The sequence below is a fragment of the Myripristis murdjan genome, chromosome 8 (assembly GCF_902150065.1).
Source record: "Myripristis murdjan chromosome 8, fMyrMur1.1, whole genome shotgun sequence".
In the NCBI taxonomy this organism is placed as follows: domain Eukaryota; kingdom Metazoa; phylum Chordata; class Actinopteri; order Holocentriformes; family Holocentridae; genus Myripristis; species Myripristis murdjan.
In genome coordinates this window covers 6,713,482-6,739,665 of record NC_043987.1, presented here as the reverse complement: position 1 = coordinate 6,739,665, position 26,184 = coordinate 6,713,482, and the positions used below count along the sequence as shown (strand labels likewise).

The 26,184-nt window shown below is 41.6% G+C and overlaps 1 protein-coding gene across 3 annotated transcripts in view; it reads right to left on the bottom strand.

The window, feature by feature from the left end:
- LOC115364113 (myocardin-related transcription factor A-like) overlaps positions 1-26,184 on the bottom strand; it is a 64,847-nt gene that overhangs the window by 8,036 nt on the left and 30,627 nt on the right. For all 3 annotated transcript variants that reach the window (XM_030058542.1, XM_030058541.1, XM_030058543.1), the window contains 12 exons: positions 16,189-16,244; positions 15,301-15,376; positions 15,002-15,163; positions 7,265-7,431; positions 6,263-6,391; positions 5,832-5,900; positions 5,471-5,655; positions 4,722-4,908; positions 4,005-4,278; positions 2,907-3,073; positions 1,379-2,521; positions 871-1,068 (listed from right to left, as the gene is read on the bottom strand). In XM_030058542.1, coding sequence (XP_029914402.1) covers positions 871-1,068; positions 1,379-2,521; positions 2,907-3,073; positions 4,005-4,278; positions 4,722-4,908; positions 5,471-5,655; positions 5,832-5,900; positions 6,263-6,391; positions 7,265-7,431; positions 15,002-15,163; positions 15,301-15,376; positions 16,189-16,244 — 2,813 coding nt within the window. The remainder of the gene's footprint in view (positions 1-870; positions 1,069-1,378; positions 2,522-2,906; positions 3,074-4,004; positions 4,279-4,721; positions 4,909-5,470; positions 5,656-5,831; positions 5,901-6,262; positions 6,392-7,264; positions 7,432-15,001; positions 15,164-15,300; positions 15,377-16,188; positions 16,245-26,184) is intronic.

The following is a 26,184-nucleotide window of genomic DNA, read 5'->3' as shown; positions in this document are numbered from 1 at the left end:
AAAAAAAAAAAAAAAAAAAAAATTAAAAGTAAAAATTAAACACAACAACATCATTGCATTTGGTAGGTTCAGCTTTTTGTTATAGCCTGTTATAATAAAATAAAGCTATAAGCTGACGCCACAATTCAATCACGTCAGTATATCAGGTTGATAGCCTGAATAAAATCACATACTGAGCTGCGTTAGAATTTAGCAGGAACAAAAGGCAACTATAAAGGCCGACTCGCCCTCTTGAATGAAGGGTAGAAATTATCCTATTTCACATTTGCATCAGCAAGCTGTCAATTAGGCCCATTCTCTCACCCAGGAATAATTTGCCCCCCAAAAACATTTAGAGCTAATTAATTGTGCCATTTGAAATGTCCCTAAAATGTTGTGAAACGCCTCTAAAAATACTTTTAATTATCAAATTTCCTTTAATGATCTCTCATTTCTGTGTTCCTCTCCTGCAGAATGTCAGCTCTGTATACTAGCTGTACAGCTGTATTCAGCTGTTAGGCAGGCTGAAGTGCTGTTTCAGATTAGTATCACTTCTCTCTCACACAGATAGTCGTCGGCAAAATCGAACGGATTTGTCGGCCCACTGTAATGCTCTCCTCACTATTTGAGCTCCATCTTCAATGGGATTCTCACTGATTGGGCAAGCCATGTTTTCGCAAACAGCTGATTGGCCAGGGGCGGTGCTTTATATAGGATTCACTCCTATCCTGAAAGCTAGCCTCAGGATAGGTTTCCTATCCCGATGAGAGGTGAACCAGCTTTGTGATACAGAAATTCCGGAGTGGAGCCTGAAGTTATCTCGCTAACGCCTGAATCCTGCTTCATGGTACAGGCCCCTGGTCCTTCCTCCAGGAAGTCCGCATCATTTACCTGCAATGTGATACAATTGCTGGCTTTGCTGTCAGGTGTGCCAGTTCCTTGGTTCTCTGCGATGTGATTGGCCAGTGCAATCAGGAAGTGGTTACCATTGCTGTCAGTGACCAGGGTTGGGGTGGAGCCAGTCTTGAGGATGTCCAGTGGTAAGGAGGGGGTGGAAGCTGACTGCTGGTTGAGGAACACCTGAGACACCTGTAGGTAACCAATGTTGCACTTGTTGTAGAATTTTCATTTACAAATCCTTTTTATTTCTCAACCTACTTGCTGTTTTACCAAGTAACAGTGCACAGTTTGAGGGATTATCCTTATCATTGTCCATATCAAAAGCACAGTGCTCGTTAAGGAGCATCCGCAATCACCGACTGCAAAGTATTTTTCAATATGTTAATTATTTGTATATTTATAGTAAGTATATACAAATAACATTATACCTAAAGCAGCATGGTGAGGAAATCTGAAACCAAAAATACATACAGATCACACCTTATAAGCCTTCCCTCACCTGCTGTGACTCCTGATGTGCCTGCAGTTTCTGTTGCAGTAGCAACTGTTGTTTTTCTTTGAACAACTGTTGCTGCTTCAGCTGTATCTTGGTTTGTATCTGGATTTGTTGCTGTTGTTGTTTTGTTTGCTGCTGTTTGGGGTTCTGCTGCTGCTGTTGTTTCACTTGTTGCTGTAACAGTGACTGTTGTTGCTTCAGCAGAAGTTGTTGCTTCAGCTGTATCTGCTGCTGATGTTGTTTCGACTGCTGCTGCTGTGATTCTAACAGCAGCTGCTGCTGCTGCTGTTTGAGCTGCTGTTTGTGTGACTTCTTCTTTCTCTGCTGAGAACGTTTCTGCAAGTTGTGCTGATTCTCAAGCATCTGATTCTGGTTCTGAAGCCTCTGCTGCTGGTTCTGAATGTTCTGCTGTTGTTGCAGCAACAGTTTCTGCATGGCCTGTTGCTGAGCCAACTGCAGAGCAGCGTGCTGCAGACGTAAGTGCTGCTGCTGATGTTGCTGCTGTTGTGTTTGTGTGCTCGTTTTCTCCGGCTTCATCTGCAGCTGAATCTGTTCTTGTGTCTCCTGTGTTTGGGAGTAAGACTGCAGGAATTGAGAGTGTGGTGACAGCATGGCTGTCTCAGACACAGCCTCTTCTGCCTCGATGGCTTCCTGTTTTATCGTCACCTTGGTAACGGCTATGTCAGATGAGAGGGATGATGGAGGAGTGGTGGATGGAGGATGGGCAGATGAGATAGCAGGGGATGAGAGAAGGCTGTTGGGCACATCGGGAGGTTCTTTCTTCACTCTAACAAGAACCACAGGATCTTTGACTTGCTCTCCTTCTCTTCCTTCTTGTGCTCTTCCTCCTCTCTTACCATGCTCTAGCTGCATCCTGAGCGCCTCCACCAGTCTCTGTTTCTGCCTCAGCATCCTGGTCAGCTCCTCTATTTGTTTGTCTTTCTCTTGCAGCATTTTGTCTTTGTCCACAGCGGTTACTGTGGTAGCAGAAGTGGTCAAGACAGCTGCCGGTACCAGGCAGCGTTTCTGCAGAGGACTGGTGTTGATGGAGAATTGACAGGGTGCTGGGGTGGAGCACAGGGGCTCTTCTTTGATGATGGCAGTGATCTGAGCTGCTGAAGATGGCTGGGTGAGGGGCGAAGTCATCTGAGAGAGAGCACGAGAGAGAGGAGAGAGATTAATGTAAAAGTATGTAAAAGAAATGCAGTTACTAGCTGCAGTAGAACTGATTTCAAACAGGTACAAGTTCAATGGGTAGAGATTTCAATGAAGATGTTTGATGTTTAAAACTAAAGAAAATGACATAAGTGCAAAAAGCTTTAAGGTTTTATGCTATGGATGGAGAATGTGCCTGATTAGTAATACCACATTCAAACACTCTTGATATAAAATTCCTTGTGTCATAAGCTGGTAGATTGTGTGGATATGCATACTTAAATATGTATGGGAAAATGAAATGAAATGAAAATGGGTATGTTACTGTGGTTATCTAGGATTAATTCAAATATCACAAAAATGAAAATCTTCAAACCATTTCCCCAAAAGTGTCACTGTTATAGCTGGTGTCGTCTGGGCTCATGTTGGATGCTGAGTGCTCAGAGGGAGTGGGGGAGACAGGCGGGGAGGAGCTGCTGCCATCAAAGGTCATAAGCTGCTGTGGGGGGGCTGCAGCTGCGGTGGCACGGCCACCTGCATCATCTGTGCAGTGGTTAAGACAGATGGACAGGATGTTAGGCAGACAGCACCAAGCCAATACAATAACAACACTCTTTTATTACTTGTTCCTAATGTTTTCTTAAACCCTTACTTCTCCAGGTAAGATTAAAGTGATAGTTCAAATTCTTACCCCTGTAGTCGTATTTGCTGCCCCATATAACTGTAATACATCCACCAAGTTTGGTCCATTAACTCTCAACTGGGAGTATACTGCTCCAGAATTAATGAAGTAGATATAAACATTAAAACAATACAACTTTGAAACAACACAAAGCCGAATAATAGTTTTGAGAGATACACAACAACACAATAGTTTCACTTTCATCCCTATTTTCAGTCCCCTGGCTTCCACAGTGTCTGACTATTTTCTACTGTAGCACTGTCCCTGTGTCACCACACAGCAGATTCATATTCAGCCTACAGGGTGACACAGTGGCAGTGCTCCAGCAGAAAACACCCTTTTTGGAGGCAAGGGGACTGAAAATAGCCATGAAAGTCAAAGTGAAAACAAACATGTATTGTTGTGCATCCCTAAAAAACAAATTTTCAGCTTTTTGGTAAATCTGCTTCATTCATTTTGGAGTAACACACTCCCGGTGAAGCTTCCGTTCTCAAAACAGGGGAGGATTTAACAAATCAAACTTGGTGGACGTATACTCGCATACAGGAGCAAATACCACTGTATTAGTTAGAATACACACTATCACTTTCAATGAGCATGGATGCTTTTCTTCAGCAATTGCTTCACACAATTACATATATTCCTTTGCAACCACCATGTTTAGTATGTAAGAGACAGTTCTCAGAAGCAAGTCTCTGAAATACATAAGTGATTACACACAGAAAATTTACATGCACTGCCTACATATATATATATGGGTTTAATCATGAAATTACAACCCTATCCAATCACCTAATTGAATGGCCAGAGATGAGGGCAGATGGTGTTGAAACTGTTGCTGCTCTTGTGATGTGTTATTGTTGCTGGCAGTAGTTTGGGATGTTCCTCCTGCTCCTTCAGCCCCTGGCCCTGTGGCACCCCCTGCTGCTGGAATGGAGGCAGTGCCATCCCCGCCTGCACCTCCCCCATTCAGTTCCTGGTAGGTCTTCAGCCTTTCGATCAGGTCATTTTTAGTTCCGGAGACAGGCAGGCCACGCAGCTTCAACTCAGACTTCAGTTCTGCCACCTGACAGAACAAAGAGAAAATCAAAAAACACCGAGACTGGAGGAAAAGACCAAGGAAAGTCAAAGATGTGACAATAACACAGGGCAAATATGAGAGGAAAATTGAAAAGGATCAAAGTCAAAGAGAAGAGAGGATGCAAAAAAGCAGCGTGATTCATCACTGTCTCTCTCTGTCAGGTCTAAGTAGAGAAGCTATTTTTCACAGTCAAAAGTTGGGCAATGGCGGAGCTCTTATACAAGTCAAGTCCTATCCACCAGTTAATCCATGTACTCAACAGCCTGAGGACAGCAGAGTTTGAATTTGCAAGAGCCAACACTTATCATTCAACACATGAGGTACAGTGTGTCAGCTCAACTCCAACACAGCTCACAGCATAAGAATGACAAAAGAGATACTAGTCTGGAGTTCTGCTTTGGATTTTTGCGTGTTATATTGTAACCAACCTTCATTTCATCCAGATTGGGAGGTAGAGAGACCGGTTTGGTCCCTCCTGTAGGGGCAGACGCCTGGCGGCTTTGATTGCCCTGGTTGGAGGGGACTGTTGAAGGGGCTGTAACGGTTCTAGGTGGGGAGGGGGCAGCACTAGACGTGGAGACGCTGGACACACACGGCTGCTGATCTGTCTGGGGTCTGTTGGAGGGAGCGAGAGAGAAAGATAGACGCAAGAGGAGACAATATTGTCACTGCCCATTAGGACTGTGGGAACAACTCCTCCACAGCATGACCTACTGTCGCCAGGAGACAACAGCACAAAGTATCAGCGAGACAGAAAACTCACTGCGTATGTTTTTGCAACCTTGAAAGAATATTTTGAAGGACAATTATTTCTACTTGTACTCCAGACCTGGCAGCCAGACAATTCTTTTTATAGGTTTCCAAAAATTCCTTCTCTACACACACCACCTGGTCATAGTGGACAGTCTGCCCCAGAGACAGGCCTATTAAGCAGTGATCCCATTGTACAATTTTTGTCAGAGCTACTTAGACTACAGTGCTGCATATTTCTAGAAACCTTGTAAGCCTAACTTACCTGAGCAAACTCACAAGTAATTAATATTTACATGATAATTATTTGTAAAATCCTGACCTCCATATTTAAAGGCTATTCCATTCAAAGGCTAGAGGGTGCGTGTGTACTAAAGATAATCTCATCTATACATCTAAATGCTTGAGCTCGTGCAAAAACACTCACTTGGGCGGCGCAGGCAGGATGGTGTGGTAGTTGTAATGCTGCTGCTGCTGGCTGAGGATCTGGAGCTGCAGGAAGAGCTGCTGCTGCTGGAGGATCTTGGCATAGGATGAGTCCAGCTGGGGAGGAGGCTCTTTTTCTCCCTTCTGGTCTGGAGGAATGTACTGATGGTACTTTAACTTCTTGATCTGGATGGTAACATGTTAACAAAATATTATTTTATTCGTATTCCCTGTGTCCTCTTTGGTCAAGAAGGATGTACTCGTTCTTTAAAATAATATCTTCACTATTTACTACCTCTTGTAATACTAGTCGTAATATCGAACCCCAACCTTACACCACCATAAAAAGAAGTCATATCTACCTTTGGCTTGCTGTCCTTGGGTTTCTTCGGTCTCTGGACTGAGCGGTCAGTATTTGGTTTAGGCTGGGACTGGGGAGACAGGAGGGATGATGGTAAACGTCCACTGTCCATCTATCATACCTTCATTTTCAAGTCAATTTCAAAATCCTTTACAGAGGCAGTTGGCTCAGTGCATTAAGAGGATGCCCATTCTGAAAACAGTTTCTATCCTCAGGTGACAAGAATAATGAGCTCAAACACAGGTGTGCAGGGCTTCTTAAGATGTATTTGTTTTTAAGGCTGAGCGAGCCAATGATTTTTCAAGGACTTTTTATTGCGTTTGTTTATACTAGGTACTTTCTGAGTGTATATCACAATAAATTTTAACTCTTCACTGATTAAAAAAATATGAAGATTTCAGTCTTTGATTGGCCTTGACAGATATCGCTCACCTTGATCTGTGTAGAGGCACCGGCCCTCTGTGCAGATGGTGCTGCCGTCTCATTGGTCAGCTTTAGCGGCGTGGAAGGTTCAGAAATTGATGGGAGAGGAGGAGGTGGAGGAGGAACCTGTACGAGGAACTGAAAATATACTTTGAGTTAAAAAAAAAAAAAAAAAAAAAAAAAAACATCACTGATGCCTACACCACAATCGGCAGAGGATGCAAACTGTGGCATTCTATCACTAAAACCTCAAAGACAAAAGAACAAGAGAGAAAACAGCTGCAACAGCGTAGCGATAGGATGTCATGTTCAAGCTAGAACCTGCGTAGAAATAAGAGGATTTTTGTTTTGTTTTGTGGTGGTTAAGCTTCTCTGTGATCATCAGACAAACAGGAACAATTTGAACAGCAAAGGCAAAAGAATAGTGGTGTTCAGATTTCACATCAGCAAAATGATGCTCTTAAACACCGCTTAACATTATTAAGTGTTCTTCTCTACCAATAATACCTCACTTGGGCAGGGGATAAATATGTTTTTTTCAGTTTCACTATTCATGCAGTTGCTGTTCTGTGATTTTGTACAGCAGCATAGTGTGTGAAATCCGTGCTGTTAATTGTAATTTGAACAGTTTAATAATTCAGCTGTACTCAGTTGTGACTTGAACATGTTGTTCTCATGGTGAAAAAGAGATGTGGTATTCATTTTGCACTGTTAGGGCCGATGTTACAAGTGACACTTTTTCATGCAACATGGTTTCCCTGCACGTTTTTTTTGGAATTGCATCCAATAAAATCATGACCTGGGTTTGCATCATCATTTGGAATGTCCCATAGGATTTGTTGACACGGCAACAGTAAAAATTTTATTTAGAGCGTGCAGTTAATTGCATAGAAGCTGCATAGTGCAATGTTGAGCCCAGGGATAGTGAATTCAAACTCGAGTTACAATTTTGCATGCATAACAGATAAAATGCATGTCAGACTTGGTGCAGTGCCTCTGTGATGATCCTACCTGTGTAGGAGAGGGGATGCCGCTCCCAGCCAAAGTGTCTGGGGGAGAGTGCAGAGGTCCAGGACCCAAAGGAGACTCCTGGCTACCTGGCTGCTCTGGGGACAGACTGTCATTACTGTCCTCATCGAACGATGAGTTCTCACCCGCAGCCTTCGGAAATTCTGTCTCTGAGAGAGAGGATGGGATTCAGGGTCAGGGAGAAAAGGCAAAAGGCAAATGATCAAGGGATGAATGCAGAGACACACACTCCTTGCTCTCTTGCTCTGTAATCCACACTCATTCACACACACACACACACACACACACACACACACACAAATACGTAAATTTCAAACAGGTGCGAAGCAATTAATTCATCCCCGCACTTAAAATATTGCTACAGTGCCAGCTGTCTCTGTCCTTGACTGTGTGTGTGTGACTGTCTGTGTGCATGTACATGACAACACACAGCAAGCATTTATCACCTGCGTTTAGAGGTGCTAAGACAGTGGATTCTTCCCTGGAGATAATGCTCGCTGCATTTTGCAATGAACCACCTCCCTGTGTGACTGTGACCATCCCTACAGTGTCAGCCAGTATTATCACCACTGCATCTCCTCTCCTCCACAAGTAGCAGCAAACATATCCCTGTGTGTATGTGTAGGCGTGTGGGCCTGTCTGCCTGTGCATTGCTTCAAAGTTAACACACGAGAAGCTTCCTCACTGGTGTCTGCACCGGAACACTCAATCAGTGCATTTATTGGTCTTTCCAGGATTTAATATTCCTATAATTTAATATTCTATAAACCAGGGTTAATTTTAACAGGCAATCTTGGTCGTTTCTTGAATTTTTTTTTGTCAGATTTTAGCCACTTATTTTGCATTAGTCTCAGTCAAGTTTTAGAAAGAAGCACTTCAAATTTTAGTCACAGTCATTTTATTCAATTTAGTCAAATGACAGGACACTATACTAAAATACTGTTGCATTTTCTGATAAGTGAGCATAATTTTAATACTGTAAACACTGTTTTAGCACCTGAAACAATACAAAGGATACAAAGGATACGCTACGAAGGATGCCTGAAGTATGTCAACGTCAAAGTTCATAAATAAACACTATGACATACTCTCCTCTCTTAACTAATGTGACTGTTAGAGCTTCAGTGCATTACAGGCGAGTTTTCACCAAGGATTCACCGCCAGATGAGTTGAAACTTGCAACGACTTGCAAAAGAAAGTTAAAATGTCTGCAATGTTCTGAAATCTGCCACCTGCCACCATCTGCCACCTACACCAATGAGACTAGATGAGACGGTGTACTGTTTCCATAGCAACGACTCTTTTTGCTTCGGTGTTTGTGTCAGCTTTCTGTAGTTTGATAGTTTGTAGCGCAGCTCCACACTGCCTTCATAGGAACGGGACGTCAGAGTATCGTCTGTAAAGTTTCTCCAACACAGTGTTCACTGTGTTAACTCAGGAAAATTGATTCTCTCTTCCTTGGTATTCCCCGTGGAGGAAATTAAGTTTCTTCCTCTTGAAAGCTTTAATTTCTGTGTTATTGCCAAGGTTGGAAATTAAGAAGAAGAAGCTTCTGCTGTTGGACTTCCTGTGAAAGCTGCTTAGGTGTCTATTAGGTTGTCTGTCTTGTTGGCGAAAGGGGCCAACTTTATGCTGATTTGTATCTGTGCATTTGTTTACCTCTGACATGTTCATATCATTATTTTCCATTGGGGTAACTAAAAAAATATATTGTTTTAATTTTCGCTTTCACAGAGTAACTTGTTAACGTCATTGTTTCATCGTCATGAAAAAAGAGTCGTAAACACCAATTTTTCGCCCGAATATTAATTGACAAACTTAAAACTGCTCCAGACATAAGGAAAAACAGCCTGAAAAAGTATCTAAAAAAGTTCTGTCAAAACTAGAACGAGGGATGGCCTTATTTCCACAGTAAATTCCATGACCACAAAGTCATGGAATCCTTTAGGGTCTAATTTATGCCCATAGTTAATTTGATGGCTGCTGCAGAGCAACTTGAATGCCTTTTCTTTCTGTTTGTGCACATCATTACCACAGAGGCAAGACTTAGAACCTACGTCCTCACTTCAAAAGAGAAAAAAGGCCTCTGGACATGCGACAATGTTGTGCCAAGCCTCATCCTTGTGGTACCTTTCGGTTAACTCGGGATACAGCTGGATGGGGCATTATGTTTTGAACTTAAGATGATCCTTTGTGTGATTTTTCATGGACTAACAGTTGTCCAGTTCATGCAATGGTTGAGTTGTGCATGCTTCTGCACAGCTCATTCTTGGGGCTGAAGGGGATATGGCCTTTACAAAGTCTGTTACAGTCATCCAAAAACAATGCTGAAGAAAAACAAACAAATCAGTGAATAATAACTATGCAACTTCTATATGGGGTTTATGAGGATGCTTCTGAAAGACAGCCAAGATTCGACCTCGACAAGAAGACAGAATCTTTGTGGTATTGAAGAATATGTATCCACCTTATTTTGAATTTTTTTTTGCTGCTGTGGACAGATAGTTTTAGTTTTGTCCTATACCTGCTGCTGTTTGGGTCTAATTCATGTTTCAGGTTAAGTGTTCTAGTGTTAAAAATGACCTGAACTCCATGAATGTAATTTTAACATAATAGCAAGACTAATTCATCTGTTCTCACTGAATTATAATGAAAGTGAGGGTGAGGGAATCTATATGATGGGCGAGGATTGTGGAGGTGAGTGGACCGAGTCACGGTCAGATGCCCTCAGTGGATAGTGAGGGCAGGATTTAATTGCACACCACTCGTGGTCTATTTGTAGTTGTGTGCTGTATGAACGATATTAACAGAAAATCATGATGAATAAACTGAAATTTGATCATTCAATAAACAAAATAATTGATAATTCCATATTCCAGGATCAGACAAATATGGTACATAACACCATCCATAACCCCTTATGACACTCAACTTTAGAATTAAGCAGATGAATAAAGAGCCTCAGTCATTACACAGTATTGGATTTATGTCAGAAATATTCCGATAGCTGTCAGTAGAAACAGATTATAGGTTAATTACATTATTTCATCCACTGCAATTCACATTCAATAAATTCACCACTGCACACCACTGCTAAATGAACAGAGAGGAAACACTGCTCTGGGCACAAGGAGCCTTCACCCCTAAGTGTTGACTGGAAGGCATTTGCCTCCTCCAAGACTGCCAATAGTGGGCTAACACTCTTCACTTTGCCAGCGACATGCTACTGTATGTGGCACGGTGCCTCACTCTTGTCCTCAGTCTTCTTCTCCACACTTGGTGAAAAAGCTGCAAATCATGTCCCCACTACTGGCTCTAGGCTGCATGGACAGCTCCATTCATCAGTTTGCAAACTTCCAGATATCTAGTTTAATTAATTAGCTCATGCAGTGTGGTCTGGCAGGCCTGAAGTTATTCTAACTCTTATCACACTTTGAAACATAATCACAACACTAAAGGATACGCCATCGATTATTTTGCTCTTTTGCACAGAAATGTATTATCACTTTAAACATTTAGCCGAGCCGATACCTATCAAACATTAATTTCTTAAATTTCAAGAATGACACAAATTCAGTACACGTATTTCACATTTAGCTGTATAGTAGCACAGGTTTCAGTTCACAGACGAAGGAGCACATATTGATGGTGGGATGTAAAAACCAATACTCCTTGGTGATTTTTCACTTCACCTGAAGCAGAAATACCAACTTATTGTCTTAACGTGTTTATTAAAATAACATGTCAGTTGTGTCAAAAGCAACTCTTGTCCAGGAAAGATAATTTCCCTGAGGCTATCAACTGCATTATTACAGTATTAATATGGGGATTTTACAGGGAGAGCAAGAAAAATTGGACCTGCACGGACCCACTTGAACTGTTGTATTATGGATAGATGTGTGTTATTTAGTGCACGGGCCAGTATCTGCTGAGGTGTTGAGCTCTGAAGAAGACACTGCTAGCCATTAATTTACCATCAGCAGGTGATGATGAAGGGACGACATGGGGCTGATTAAATACCCTCCGATCCAATAATGTGATGAATTCCCCACTGCGGTGCTATGTTAATGCGTGTGTGCGTGCAACTCCGTGCCTTGCATCTGTACAATGTGAGTGTCTGAGTGCAGAGCTATGTGCATGTATGTGTGCCGCAGTCCTGTGCATGCGTTGTCTTGTACGCATGTTGCTGTGCATGTCAACTTCATGTAGCTCGAGTGTCCGCGGTGGACCTAAGCGTCAGTAATGCGATTGTGTTTAATGTGTCCCGGTGACAAAGACAGATAATCCACTGACAATGTACCTTATTGAATCTCAGTTTTCATCCCTCCACACATCAATCAGCCAGCTGGCCCCGCTGTCCCTGATCTCATCGTCTAATGTCAGGCAACACTGGCACTTGGCCAAAAACAACTAGCAGAAGATTGATGACAACAATATATGAACACTGTGTGTTCCGTCTACAAATCCCTTTTGGGGGAATTGTACTGCTCATTCCTTTTGCCTTTTATTGTCGATTCAAAAAACATAACAGGGAGTTATAATAATGAAAAGGGGTATGAAATCTGTCATAATGCCCAGTGAGTGAAATCAAGCACATGTGCAAGAGACAAACATGCATTTTTTTCAGTGTTTCTGCAGTGTACACACATGGTCTCTTCTGCTCCCATGAACACAGACAGATCCGCATCTTGAAACATTATGTAACCCAAGAGACACTGGGTTTCATTAATGTTTCATTTGTTATTTCATTCCTTTGCTGTTTGTTTACTGGTGAAGCAGCTTTGTAAATTGTGTAAAAAAAGAGCCGCATTAATAAAGATTATTATCACTGTGTATTATTATTAACCAAACTTGTACTCATTTACAAACATCAGCAGAGAGGGAAGGGATGAGTTTAATTCCTGTCTGTCAGCCTGAGATGAGACAGCATTCATGATTAAACATATCCTCATTTAAACCTTTTTAAACCAGCAGCCGTGACTGTTTCAAGTATGAAAACTCAGTCAGGAGCGTAAGCGTGTGAGCCGTAGCTGTGTATGTGTGTTTCAAGCGTGTGTCACCAGCCTGCATGTGTTGGATGTAAATGTGTACTTATGTTTTTTTGAGTATGTGTGTATGTGTTTGTGTTTCAAGTGTGTGTCATCAGGCGCCTGCGTGGGTGCCTGTGTGCATGTGAGATGAGCACAGTAGAGGCATCTGAATGGGAACACCAATATGTTCATGATAGCTGGAGGAGGAGGTATTGGCCAGGAGGGACATCCTGTCAGTAGCCCCTTTCAGTGTGGGTGTTCTGAGAGATCAAACATATACATTTATTGTGAGGATGCTCACACAGACCAATCAGCCAGTAGTGAACAAGTACACATGCCAACACCTATACAGACACTCTATCTGTGCATGAATGCGATGAATGTAAAAGTCGGTGATGAAAGAGAAGTGTGTATGAGGTAGTTTTCCAGACTGCAGTGCCTCTGGTTACTTCTGGTTACAGAGTGACTGGCTGCTGCAGTCGTTCTGTTCATTCAGGGGTTTATCAATATCTCATGACCACAGAGCATCTGAGCTCCAGTTCATCAACAGCGTACTGCAATTTAGACGTGCTTCAAGTTCATAATTTGTTGTTTTTATTTTAAAAACAAAAGCTTGATGGTGGGCCTGGCCAACACAATGTCTTTTACAGGCTGTAGCGGGCTCAGTTTTAAAGCTATAGTGAAGATACTGGAATCATATGAAAATAGACCGCCTAAGGAATCGACACCATGCATCGATACCAGCATGACATACCAAGTATGTCAAGCTGTTGTCGGCAAGCAGGCTAAATATGTCTCAAAAGTCAGGCTAAATTTTGGCGGGGGAAAAACTGGCATTAGCATTTTCAAAGGGGTCCCTTGACGTCTGACCTCAAGATATCTGAATGAAAATGGGTTCTATAGGCACCCATGAGTCTCCTCTTTGCAGCCCACATGCCCGTCTTATGCTATCCCATGCAGTTTGGGGCATAAACAATGCAGTATAAATGTGTTATTTTCACCAATTCTAAAATAGTGTATTTGTGCATAGTGGAGCCTAAATAGTCTTGGCATTGCATAAATTGGGTTTTCACTGGAAAGCTGAGACCCTTGTGGATTCTGTGAGCCCAATGTTATGCATGTGTGATGATGTTAGCCCCCATGGTAGTCATTTCATTATAGTGAGACCATTTTTTAAAACATGTCATCACTGTATAAAATAAACTATTGTGACCTCTAGGATAGTCACAGCCTAGGGCATTCAGAGCATGTATAGTTTTGTTATTGAAGCATCAAAGTGTATCAAGGCAAACATTTTTCTATGGTGTAATTCAAGGTCCTGGTGTCCTGGGATATTTGACCAAATTCGGCAACAAATCTGCGTGTCAACCCAAAAATTGCTGCAACAACTTATGACACATAATTGAACATTGAAATGGCTACCAAAGACTTCAAAAGTAACATGTCATAAGGTCATAACTGACAGACAGAGATGAGCTGCATTTGGGGGGATAAGCATATTATTTCTTTCAATTTAACCTTTATTTTATGAGGCAGGTCAAAAAATGTTTTATTACACATGACAGCCTAGCAAAAAAGGCATCTTGAGGGCAAAAAGGTGGGGACAAAATAAAAATAAACCAGTGCACATTAGATCTATGAGGAAAATTATGAATGGACCTCCTGTAATGCAGGTCATTGAGCTTGTTAGATGACTTGTTGAAAGGCTATACCACTGATCTACATCAAAAAATAGCTGCAGCCTGAATACTTTCATTACTACATCTTTATTGCTAGAGCCATTCTACTGTGGCTAGTTCCTGATGCATTGCTGGGATTTTTGGTATACAAGCCTGAAGTGCTTGTGGTCACATTCCACCATCAAAAGTAGTGCCACACTAACATTAAGCATGTAGCTGACTCTATCATCAGAGAGTCAGTCCTAGCCCAGCTGGCTGGGATTTGATGACGGTGTGCCTTTCCCAACCAGTGAATTGTGGCGTACTACTAGATTTTGAAACATTATTTTATTGATTCAATAAATTGTAAATGAAAAGTAGGATCATGTCGGTATACTGTATTCTCCTAAAAATTGAAACTATGTGACAAACCATGCGAATTATTTCACGATTTTACAGCATTGGATTTGCATTTCAATGCTGCATCATTTACTATTAAAGACACAGACCGTTCATGGTCCTAAGGTGTTTATAAGTCACCTAACTGCATCGCAAATGTACCTGCATGTAGCAATAACCACACTATTGCTGTGGTAATAAGGGTTGAGTAAAAAAATGTATTCGCTAATGCATCATAATTTCATATGATCCAATTCAGAAGTGTTTTTTCATATACATTGTCATTGTTACAGGCAGCAGTGGACAGTAATTCAAAATGGTGATCTGGAGTCTGTTTATCACCCTATAGGGTAGATAACTGAAAAGAATCAAGAACTGATTTTGTTTTTAATGTATGTTTAATGCTAGTAGTTAGTAAAGATAGAGGTGATAGTATAGCAGTGATTTTTACTTATTGTTACTACTAAAGCAATTGCAAAACTTACCTCACTTACTAAAAATCACTACTATACGACCAGCCTGTGTAAGGTTGGGGTCAACAGGCAGGATATTTTTGCGGAACAGAAGTTATTTCAGATGCAGTGGTGCAGTTTTTCTGGCTGTATTTCTACTACAGTGATGGCCAAACATACCTATGATGGCCTGTTTAATACTGGAGTGAACAGGGAGGATGTTTTTGTGGATTAGCTCCATGGGCCCAGGCCGGTGGGAGATCTTATCATTCAGGTCGTCAGCAAGGCGAGCCCTCTTAAGCTGTAGCTGCTTGGCCTGCAATGACGGCTCTGCTGATGTCTCTGGAAGCATACAGAAGCAAGGATGAGCACTTTTACCCGCCTGTTACCAGCCTGTGAGACTGGCTGAATAATAATAATAAAAAAATAAAAAAAAATAAAAACCTCCACCCAGACAGGCGGCAGTTTGTGAGACTCACCCTCCAGGATGTGCATCCTGATCAGTTCCGACCGCTCTGGTCGACTCTTGATCTTCCTCTTGAGGTAGTCCTCTGTCTGAAGAGAGACACAGGATAAAATGAGAGACAAATAGACAGAGAAAGAAAAGACAGAAGGCAAAAAGACCAGAAGATGAAATTGGGCAAGACATACAAAGACAGAAAGGATATATTGAGAAGACAGGTAGAGGAAAGGAAAAGAGGAGGACACTAGTCAGATGTAGGGTCACTACAAAATCACTAGACGCTAACAAAACAACTATAGAAATGAACTCTATTTTTTCCTCTTATTGTTTTATCTGTTCTCTATCACTTCCTCTCACCATCACCTCCCCATGCTTACTCTTTAGCAGCCTCTTCCCTCCTCACACCTGCTTCAGGCATCAGGATCTCATCTCTCTTTCCCTTACCTACCTCTTCACTTCATCATGTTTCTTCCTTAGAATTGTCTTCCCTTCCCTCGTCCCCACCTGCTCATTCACTCTCTCCAGTCTCCAGTTTTTACTCCTTGCCTTCTTTTCTTTTTCTCGATCATAACCATCAACCATCCCTCATGGTTCTATGCTATATCCATGTATGTATTTGTTGGACACATTTATTCACAGCATCTTCCAGTCCCAGGAGAGCATTCGTACAGCTGGTTGACCACTGCATTCCTTACTGTTGGCAACTTTGGTGATCTAAGAACTGCAGCTTATTCTAATGTTGTACTCATCTGAAGTCGCTTGGAGTAAGAGTGTCAGCTAAATGCCTAAGACGTAAACTGTAATATCCCCTCGTTTCACAGAACCAAGAGGGAAGAGTGATTGCCTGCTTTACTCAACAGGCCAGTTTTGATTCCGGTGACTGATTCTAGGGTAACGTACTCACCCGTGCTCGTTCCAAACTCCGCCTCTGTTCGTGGAAGGCAGCTGAACTTTTCAACGCTGGGAGAAAGAAGAGTGAAAGCAGAACAAGAGTGGGTGAGAGAGCAGGAGGGACAGAAAGAGAGAGAACAAAAGCAAGAGAGAGATTGAGAGAGAGATTAGCATTAGCATGGCTGTGAGTACCTTCATGGTGCTGAACGGAAATGTCGAGCAAAATGACTCTGAATGGCTCTTGCCCCTTTCAGCTCAGTTTCAATAGGTTTATTAATGATAAAGATGATTATTCCTACACTGCGAGCGCTTTTCCTTCCTAACGTTCTGAATGCCATGTCAGTATTGTAAATGGCTTCTAACACTGTACAGACTTACACTGTGGTCCCACTACACGGCTCTGTCAGGCCAGGGCACAGGGTAAAAGGAGACTTCAAATGGATTGGATTCTGAGAGATCCATTTCAGTGAGACTTTCTACAACTCTGCAACTCATGGAATCTTTTCAACATTTAAAAATGACTCAAACAAGAGTACTCTAGGCTTATGATTATGCAAAAACCCCAGGAATTTGTGGTACTGGGAACCTAGAAGCCTCAGGGTTGTCATGATACCAAAATGCTGACTTAAGTACAGCTATTAGCGGAGGCATCATGGTTTTGCTTCTAAAACCATGATGATGAAAGTAGTAAGAGTCTTAAGCCTTCTGAAAATTAGCGCCAACTGTGTGTAGCGTAATAGCTCAACACCGCTTCACCATGTTTGAACTCCGGGAAAAGAAAGCAGACTGATCCCAAATGACTTGAAATGTCTAGATGGTTCAGATTGTAAATAAGTCAAAGATGTATTTTGACCCTTAAACCACTGAGTGACTAATAGACTAGCAGTGGTATTTTAAAGATCAGCTCTGGGGGCGAGAGGTCTGAGGTTCTGAGAATTGGTGTAATGTGGTCAGCTTTCTTAGTCTTCCCGAGAACTCTGGCAGCCATGAGCTGTAGCAGCATGAGCTGACGGTGTGGGTACATTTTTGTAATACTTGTTTGAACATGAATCCTCTACTTCTTGATAATAGGCTGATTTTGTTGCTGACGTGTTGTGGCTACTGCGTCATGAATGAATCGCTCACTGGAGTATACTGGACAACTGAACAAGAATGGGTAGCTGCAGACATACCTGACATGGTGGAGAATTTCAAAACATTGCAGTTGGATTATTCAGATTTTTCTATGGCTCAGACAATGATTAATTAAATCAATTTTAATACTGACATGATATCCATTTTATTACGATGTACCACATCTGTTGCTAGTATTTTTTAACATCCTCCTTATGCGTACCCCTTGCTGTCATTTCCCCAGATCTCCTGGTAAATTAGCTCTCAGATTTATTAAACTACCACACTTCCTGGGAGTGATACACGATACATTCCTCTATCTCAGTTCATTCTCTGTTTGATTATCTGAGCATCTTGGTGAGGCAGGCTTTTCCCTGGTCATTATGAAAGCTTCAAACAAAGAAAAGTGTGATAATTATAATCCATCGCATCACAATACAAACTCAGCTGATGTCAAAAAGTTATCCATTACAGATATTACCATTCTGTTATGATATGAACATAAAGAAGGTTCACAGCTACACAACTTTATTTGTTCCACAAGGGCCACAATAGGTCTTCAACCGTGGCAACAGCAACATAAAACAGTCAGACAGCACAGACAACAAATAATATTAAATTACTGATATGCTACTACTTATGATGATGACCCAGCGGATACTCATGTATAACTAGTCAAGTAACGTTATGTATACATCAACAACAAGTTAAAATAAGAATAAAAATACTAATACTATTAAATATATGAGCAATAAGCACGGCTCAAGCACAAAACGGCAGTCTTTGACTTAACTTCACCTTCCAAAGAATTTGAAAACATGCCAGATACATAAATTGCCACATTGTTGGCAAAGTTCATCATTATTGTGCAACCATGTGGTCGACTGATGAAATTTTTGTTGTCTGAGAAGTTGGTGAGATTTCCAACCTGCCTGCCAATTTTGAGCACTGTCATGGTTGCGGAGATCCAGATAATTTTAGTGAAGGAGTAAGAAAGAATAATAATCCAAGCAATCACAAGAGGACTCCAACATTTCCAGTGGTTGCACCGCTAGAAAAAAAGCACCATAATATTTGACAGCAGCACTCGTGAGCAATATGTGACCAGCAGTACCGCATCTGATGGAAGCAAAACAGAATCATCCATAAAATATTAAGAACATCATCATCCTCATCACCACCACAACTGACCAAGAGAATTCAACAACAGTCTAGGCATGGCTGGTTTTTGCTAGCATGATATCAAAGTGTTTGTGTTGGCCATGAACAGTGATAGTGCTATCCTGTGCACCCCGCTTAGCCCTTTACACAAACTGAAATGGAAAAGGTGTTGGATTTTCTCCACAAGCATCCTCATTACCAGTTTTTCCATGGACCCCAGGCCAGGGCACCTGATATAAAGTCATTGACTTCCACTGGAGGACTATTTTTCACTACAGGATCACAGTCCACTGTTTCCACAACCTCGACATCCTCTGCTGGCTAAGGGACAAGCAGAAGATGTAATAACATATGCGCCACTTGTGCTAGTTACTCAGCATAAGTAATGAACACCTGGCTACCAATATTGTCAGGACCATGGCTCTGCTCGACAGTGTCTAAAAACACTGACTCAAGAGTGTACAGCAACTGAGAGCTGAAGCCCGTACAAGAGAAAAAAATTCCATCCCATGCAGAAAATAGGCTGTTACAAAGCACATTTGCTTCCAAACAAGGTCAGCCCAACCACAAAAAGCCCCAGACTGCCTACAGGTACAACTAGCCCAGTCAGTTATTATGAAGCCTCTGACTGTGTGCATGTAGCATATGGAACTCCATCCATGTTTTGACTGCACGGGTGTAGGGCACTCTTTCTGTGTTTTGTTATATTTAGAGGTTAATGTCAGCGAGTGTGATATTACTGCAGTTTGGCAATGGACTTATGTTGGCATCAAAAGACAATATGAGTAACAGCAATGATAATAGTAACACAAGATTTTCCGCATGTTGCAGCCTTACCAAGTAAATATTTTCCAGATGGATGACGTCTTGCTCACACAAAAAGCAGAGCAACATAAACATATGAATAAGCCATATGATAAAATCAAACATTTTTATTTTTAAGGATTTATTTTAAGGGGTGTGACACACTATGATGACAGTAAATGTGAAACGAGACACAACAAAATAGCTTGTGGAAACGCTGCATAAGTTCTGGTAAAAATGTGGTATATTCTGTTTCTAAAATTAGGAAACATTACTACAGTACTTCATCAGCAAAAGTAGCCAATGAGACTAATGAGACTGGACAAAATAGCACTTCCTTTGACATCATTTGTGCAACTCATTTGTTCAAGCTTAAATCTGTTTTCTGTGTAACAGAGCTACAACACATTGTAGAAGACCCTCAAACTGCATATGCTATGGTGTCTTTTCAGGCCTGATAAACAACCTTCTGAGCAAAGGAGAAACAATACAGCACTTATGAGTACAACTCATGTATTGTGGTGAATGCATTCACACATACAGATGAAGTGACAGAGAACTACAGTAAGCTAAATACCTCTGTCTGTGCAACAAACACCATGCAGGCGTCAGTGCACGCATGGACGCTTGCACACATACGCACTCACATGTACTCCGATGTTGTGACCCACTGGGTCAGCTACCTTGGGGCAAGACTACTGGAACCAGCTCAAGCCTCAGTTCACGTCACTGAACACTGTCACACTGCTGGTACACACACATCCCCACACAAGGAGGTTGTGTGGCCTCCTTGAGGGGGCATGAACCTGCCTGTCAGTCATCTGGATGGGAAACGAGTAGTGGGATGGAGGGAAAGATGGGTGGGTGAACACAGGCCGCAGCACTGAAAGCAGAAATGGCGAGAGGGACAGAAATAGATAGGTAGGAGGTGAAGAAACAGGAAATGGATGGAAAGCAGGAGTTGGGGGAGGGATAGTGATGGGAAGCGGAGGGTTGAGAGATAGATGGAGAGGCAGCTGGGAGAAGGATGGCAACATCAAGCAAGAGAGCAAGGGGCAATGGGAGAGGAGCAAATAGAAAGAGGGTGGTGGGATGAGGTCAAAGAGAAAAAACCCTTTATCTGCATGAGCTGCTGCATCATGGCCCCTCGCCACTTTGCTGCACTACTTACACCAGCTAACATTCTCGTGACAGACAGCTCAGTCTTTAACATTCGCCGACATCAAGCACTGTCACTTCCGCCATCACTATACTTGAGCACAGTCTTAAACAAAGTCTCTGAATTCCTTTCTCGAACCAGTCCCTCTCAAACTTAAAATAAAGCTCAAGACCCTGCATTTTCGCTGACACTTCTTTATATGATGGACTTACAAGAGAAAAAAGAAAAGAAAATTCATTCATTGCCACTGTATTCATTGCTGTATTAACTCTCATGTACATCCCTTTGGATAAAAAATGTCTGCTAAATGAAACTGCAACATTGTGACACTGTAACACTTCTGCTAGCAGTGTTTGTCTCGTGTCTGTGCTCAATCTGCTGTTAAGTAGTGCCGTGCAGTATAACAATAAAGCATTTACATAATGAGGATTTGTGACTGAATGCTTGAATGAGCAGAGCTGAACTTGTACTTGACTGTTTAGTAGTTTTATACAAATAACCTTATGGCCCCATATGGTCATCAAACAGGCTATTAAGCAAAATATTACAGCCACATAATGATGTGCTTAGCATTAGGTCTTGTCATGTTTAAAGCATCACACAGTGGGAAGTAATATAACTGAGTGGACCACATTTAAACTGCAGTGCCTCGCAATCAATTCTAACACGATTTCAGCATTTTATTCATTAAAACTCCAAAATTCACTCAAGTGTTTTATTCAGGATAGAGATGGAGTGACATGTCAAACAATGTAATGAAGATTTTGCTCTTTCTTTTGTCTGCCAAAAGAATATATATGAGTGTGTGTGTATGTGTGTGTTTGTGTGTGAGTGATGCACATGTTCTATTAGAGTAGACCTGTCTTTTACAGCAGATATCAAGTCATCTTCTTCACTGTCAAGCTATTTTGTTTGATACTGCTGAAGTTAAGGCTATGTCTAGTTGCTGGGCATTTGTTTTTCTGTTTGTGTGCTGTGTCATGTTCTAGACCTCCTGGGCCCAAACTTTCTCCTCTGAATTTCATTTCCTCCCAAAAGGTCAACTTTACAAAATAGCTAGAATTACTAAGATATTGCTTTCCCCTTCAGCAAGACTGACATTCCGCCTGTCAGCGTGTTTGATGTTGCTGTTACAACATACATAAGGAGCCAATTCAGCAGTGAGAATGTCTCACATGCTGGTTCTACACCTGCTGCGCAACAGGAAATGTTTGTAAAAGTCCTCAAGCACTTATTCTAAATTCATCTGAGGTGTTTGAAGGGCCCCTGTCACCCCAATCACTGTGGACTTTGCTGTCCAAGTAATTGAGGCAAGCTCCCCAGGGCTCAGGTGCATAACCAATATGTTACTGTTCCTGGTTGCACAGGATGACAGCGAGGCTTCTTCTCATGCCTGTTTTGTGTTCAGAAATAACTCTGGCTTAGCTGTTGTCACTTTCTAAGCTTATGAACATTCAACTGATATGAGACTGAGGCCTCTCACTCACTCCCTCAGCTCTGTTGTCTTTTCTACTGTTATGTTATATACTGTGGCTAGAAGGAGTCAACAGAGTCAATAGACCAGACAATATCTGTGCTTTAATCAAAGGAAGCAAGTGATTTCTGCAACATAGCACACAAAGGATTAGGGTTAGCTAACCTGAATTGAGTAATAGTTTTCTGAAGTGTTTTCAAGGTGTACTCTATATGTACGGTGATGTGTAGGGTGCTTCTGGAGGCACATAGCGTCTCCGAGCGAGTATAAATAACATGCTAGGTAGGGTATCACTTCGTAAGCTTATAATAGCACTGTGTCATGCTTTCTGACATGAGCACACCCAAACACACACTGTGGTCTCAAGCAACCAACTATAGAGGCACAAATATACACACACACACATACACCAACAGATTTATACACTTAACAATGTACTTACATGTATGTTTGTATGTTCACACATGCAGACATGCAACAAGAGGAATGCTCACTCGCACACTTATGTGCATGCACCAACTCTCTCTCTCTCATACACACATACACACATCTCTCTTCGCAGCTGTCAGATGCTGATCATCTCAGCCTGACCACAGAGATCTTAATCTACGAACTGGCCTTGCTTGTATGATGAAGTATTTGTAGAAGCATGGAATTTTTTTTCACAAAATATCTCTTACAAATATGCAAATGCGGCCTGGCACAACAGTGTGATTCAAGAGGATCAAGTGTGTCAATTAGCAGATATGAACTGGAATATATTTGTTCTGAGAAAAGATTTGTAAGGCCTAGTTCCTGTGGTGGTATGTTAAAGTAAAAGAAAATAAATAAACAAACAAACAAATAAATAAACAGGGATAAATGGGATTGGGTCGCACTAATTTTTAACCAATAGGTGACAAATTTGCCTAGTCTAGAGCAGCATGCCCATCGTTTCAACTCATTTTACATGGTGAATTTCATTACTACATCGCTGTTATGCAGAAAACTTCCTACCCTCACTAACCTTCTTCTTCTCATCAACAAAACACAACAGCTTGGAGCCAATGTTCTAGAGATGCTCTCAAGCCTGTGGTCAGATCCAGAGGCTAGTGTTAGACACAGAACTGAATCGTATTAGCAGGGCTAGTGGGGATACTAGCCTGCCATTGCTAACACTGAGTAAAGACATCTAGACTATGACTATGACTTAACATTAGCTTAGCCACGGCAAAGTCCTAAGGTTAACGCAGTTGACTGATATCAAATGACAGGTTGTAGCCTTTAGCCTAGCACTGAAAGAAAGGACACGACCTCAGCTATTAATGAACAACATATCATAGCCATAAGGCTAGTGTTAAGTCCACAGGGGGAGCCTAGCCTATCTAGGGATGACATTAAGAGCTAGCCATTATAGCATGAGGTCCTTGGGCTAAACTATGATAGGACTGCATTGTAAAACCTGTTATTCTATTTAAAAAAAAAAAAAAAAAAAAATGTTTTGTGTATGTGCCTGAAAAATCTCTGGTTTTAAAAACTACAAACTGTCTGAATTTTCTTCCTGGTTTGTCACTGGCAGCAGTTTGCGACTGGTGCTACCCTTCAGCAATGACCCCTGACACGAGGATGTTATGTAAGTCAGAGTGGATACTAAAAACAAACACACAGGGATGGAAGAAGTGTGAGAAAAAATGATGCCACAAAGTGACAGATAAAGAGACTTGTACAGGTGGGCAGAGTGAAGGTGAGAGATGGAGGAAACAAAACAATAAGCAAAGAGGTCAACTCTAATGCCTCCGAACCAGAGAAGAGGGCCTCCTCTAGAGTCTAATCTGATTCTCTATGGAAGAGAGATAAAGGAAATGTGGAGTGAGGAGAAGTACTTTGAGATAACTGAGGGGGAGAGGGAAATGGATGATGGAGCGGTGAGGGAATAACAGCTAAGAGAAAACAAGAACATGGAGCTGAAGGAAGGAGCTGGCAACTTACTAAGGGGAGAATGAAGTGGAAAACAGAGTGACGAAAAGGACAAATGACTTCTGCTGCTCTCCTCCACCTCTCCTGTCCTCAGCTGACAGTCTCGTGTTTTCAGCTGTTGTTATGGTTATGCATTTTACACATTGCTATGACTAGAGAGGAGAGAGGTGCGAAAAATTGAAGAGGGGGTTTATATCTTCATCAAGTGAAACAAGGGATTTCTAAGAGGTGGTTCCTGAACTGTCTGTCTGTCTTTCTGTCTCACTTTCCTCTTTAACCTCTCTTTCTCTCTGTCTCTTTACCAGCCTACTTTCTCCTCTTGTTTACCCAATTCACTTTAGTCTTTGGAGACTGTAATCCTTTCAGGCAGCCCAAAACGTATCAAAGACATACCAGAAAGAAATATATCCCCTTTCAAAAAGACAAACTTAATGGTGCCTCTCCTTCAATTAATAGCTAGGCAACAATAAACGGGTTGAGCCTTCGGATGATGCAGTTTCCCTCTGGGCCAATCACTGACAAACATGTCACCTTGTGTTGCTCTGCCTGTAAATCCCCATTCACATTAGAGCTAAATATGGTTGTCACTCTTAATTTTAGCACTTAATCCAGTCAAGTTCAGACAACGATAATAATTTTAAAAAATCGTTCACACAGTTTTTAATGGGGGCAACTGGTAGTACACAATCAATTAAAAAGATTGTGCTTGTTTATACCTGCAAGCATTCTCAGTCTTTAAAAATATGTGTGTGTATATGTGTGTGTGTGCATATGTATCGACACAGAATATGAGTGACTTCAGTTATTAACTCTGGTGTTGAGAGCCAAGCTGCTGATGTGAACAGGGCTTATTGTTTTTGAAAATGCTCCAACGCAATACTGATGCAATGCAATTTTCAAGCTTTGCCAAAATCCAGTGAGTAGTGTCTGAGGTATCGACACATGCACAAATGAATATACAACGTGAAAATTCTCTTTGTGCTAATCAAATTTGGAATTCAGTGATGAGATGCATCACTACCATACCACCTGGTATACACGAGCACACTGTATTCCCCTAAGCACTACGCCCAGCGAGAAAGCGTCTCGCATGAATGCACCAACCAACAAACAAAGCACCAAATGAAATAACAAGGCTTTAGTTAAGGAGAAAGACACGGACTAATTGGATGGATGAAACTCTGCACAGCTCGGCTCCTCACATCAGCCAGTGTCTGTACAAGAGGAAGAGACGGGAGGAAACAAGATGTTAAGACAGACAAGAGCTGTGATAACACTAACTGCCCTGGTCACACTTGGCCCACTCTCAGCAGCTCGACTGTGTCTCTCTCTTTCACACTTTCGCTCTCTCTTTCTCTTTTTCGCATACACAAACACAGTGACAAAATTCAACAGTGCTCTTTGTCCCCTCACTGTTAACTGTGGTACATTTTAATCAGCATCTGTCCATTTTGTGCTCAAACCGGATGGGGTCTCAGCTGGACTGAATATTAATGCTGTCTGTCTACAAAGATAAGAACAGCTTCTTTTTATGTAAATGCTATACATAGAGAAGGGGAAATTGTGTGTGTGTGTGTGTGTGTGTGTATGTGTGTGTGTGTGAGAGAGAGAGAGAGAGAAAGGGAGGGAGGCAATGTATGTGTGTGTGTGTTTGTGTTTGTGATGCATGGCAGATTATATTCCTATAATAGCCCAGTGAATGCAGAAAATAGGCTGTGTAAATCACTTGAGTTCAGGCAGATAAGTCAAGCATTTACCACATGAACAGATAACAATGCAGAACCATAGCAAGTACTAGCAGATAAAACATACAACAAAACACGTTTCCTGGGTAAGTGCTGACAGGGGATTTTAAACTGAAAAAATGAGGAAGCGGTCTTATCAGCTTCTCAATATAATGAGAGACTATCATGAACCCTGGATCCACTGTCAACACTACAGAATAAAGAAAACATAAAGTCTGATTCAATTCAGCATTCCTCAGCATCCACTGGACGGGGCCACTTAAGATGACTTGCCACAGTGTTTTGGATAACACTGGATTATTATCAGCCCTGATAGTACTGTCACATTGTTGACACACGCGATCTAAAAAGACTGTAGCTCGTTATCATAGAAAAGGCATGGCTTTGCTGAATACTCAATGTACCTTTGATGTAATTTACAGGGCAATTTTTTAAAATAACTGTCTGTCATCTTTGGCTAATCAGTGGAGACTAATCAATCTATCAATTTATGTTTGAGCTACACTACAGCCATTAGGTATCAGGCATTGCCATTGGCTATCAAGCAAATGTTTTCTTGGAAATCAATGAAAAGTGGTTTATTGTTCATGTTGTGTT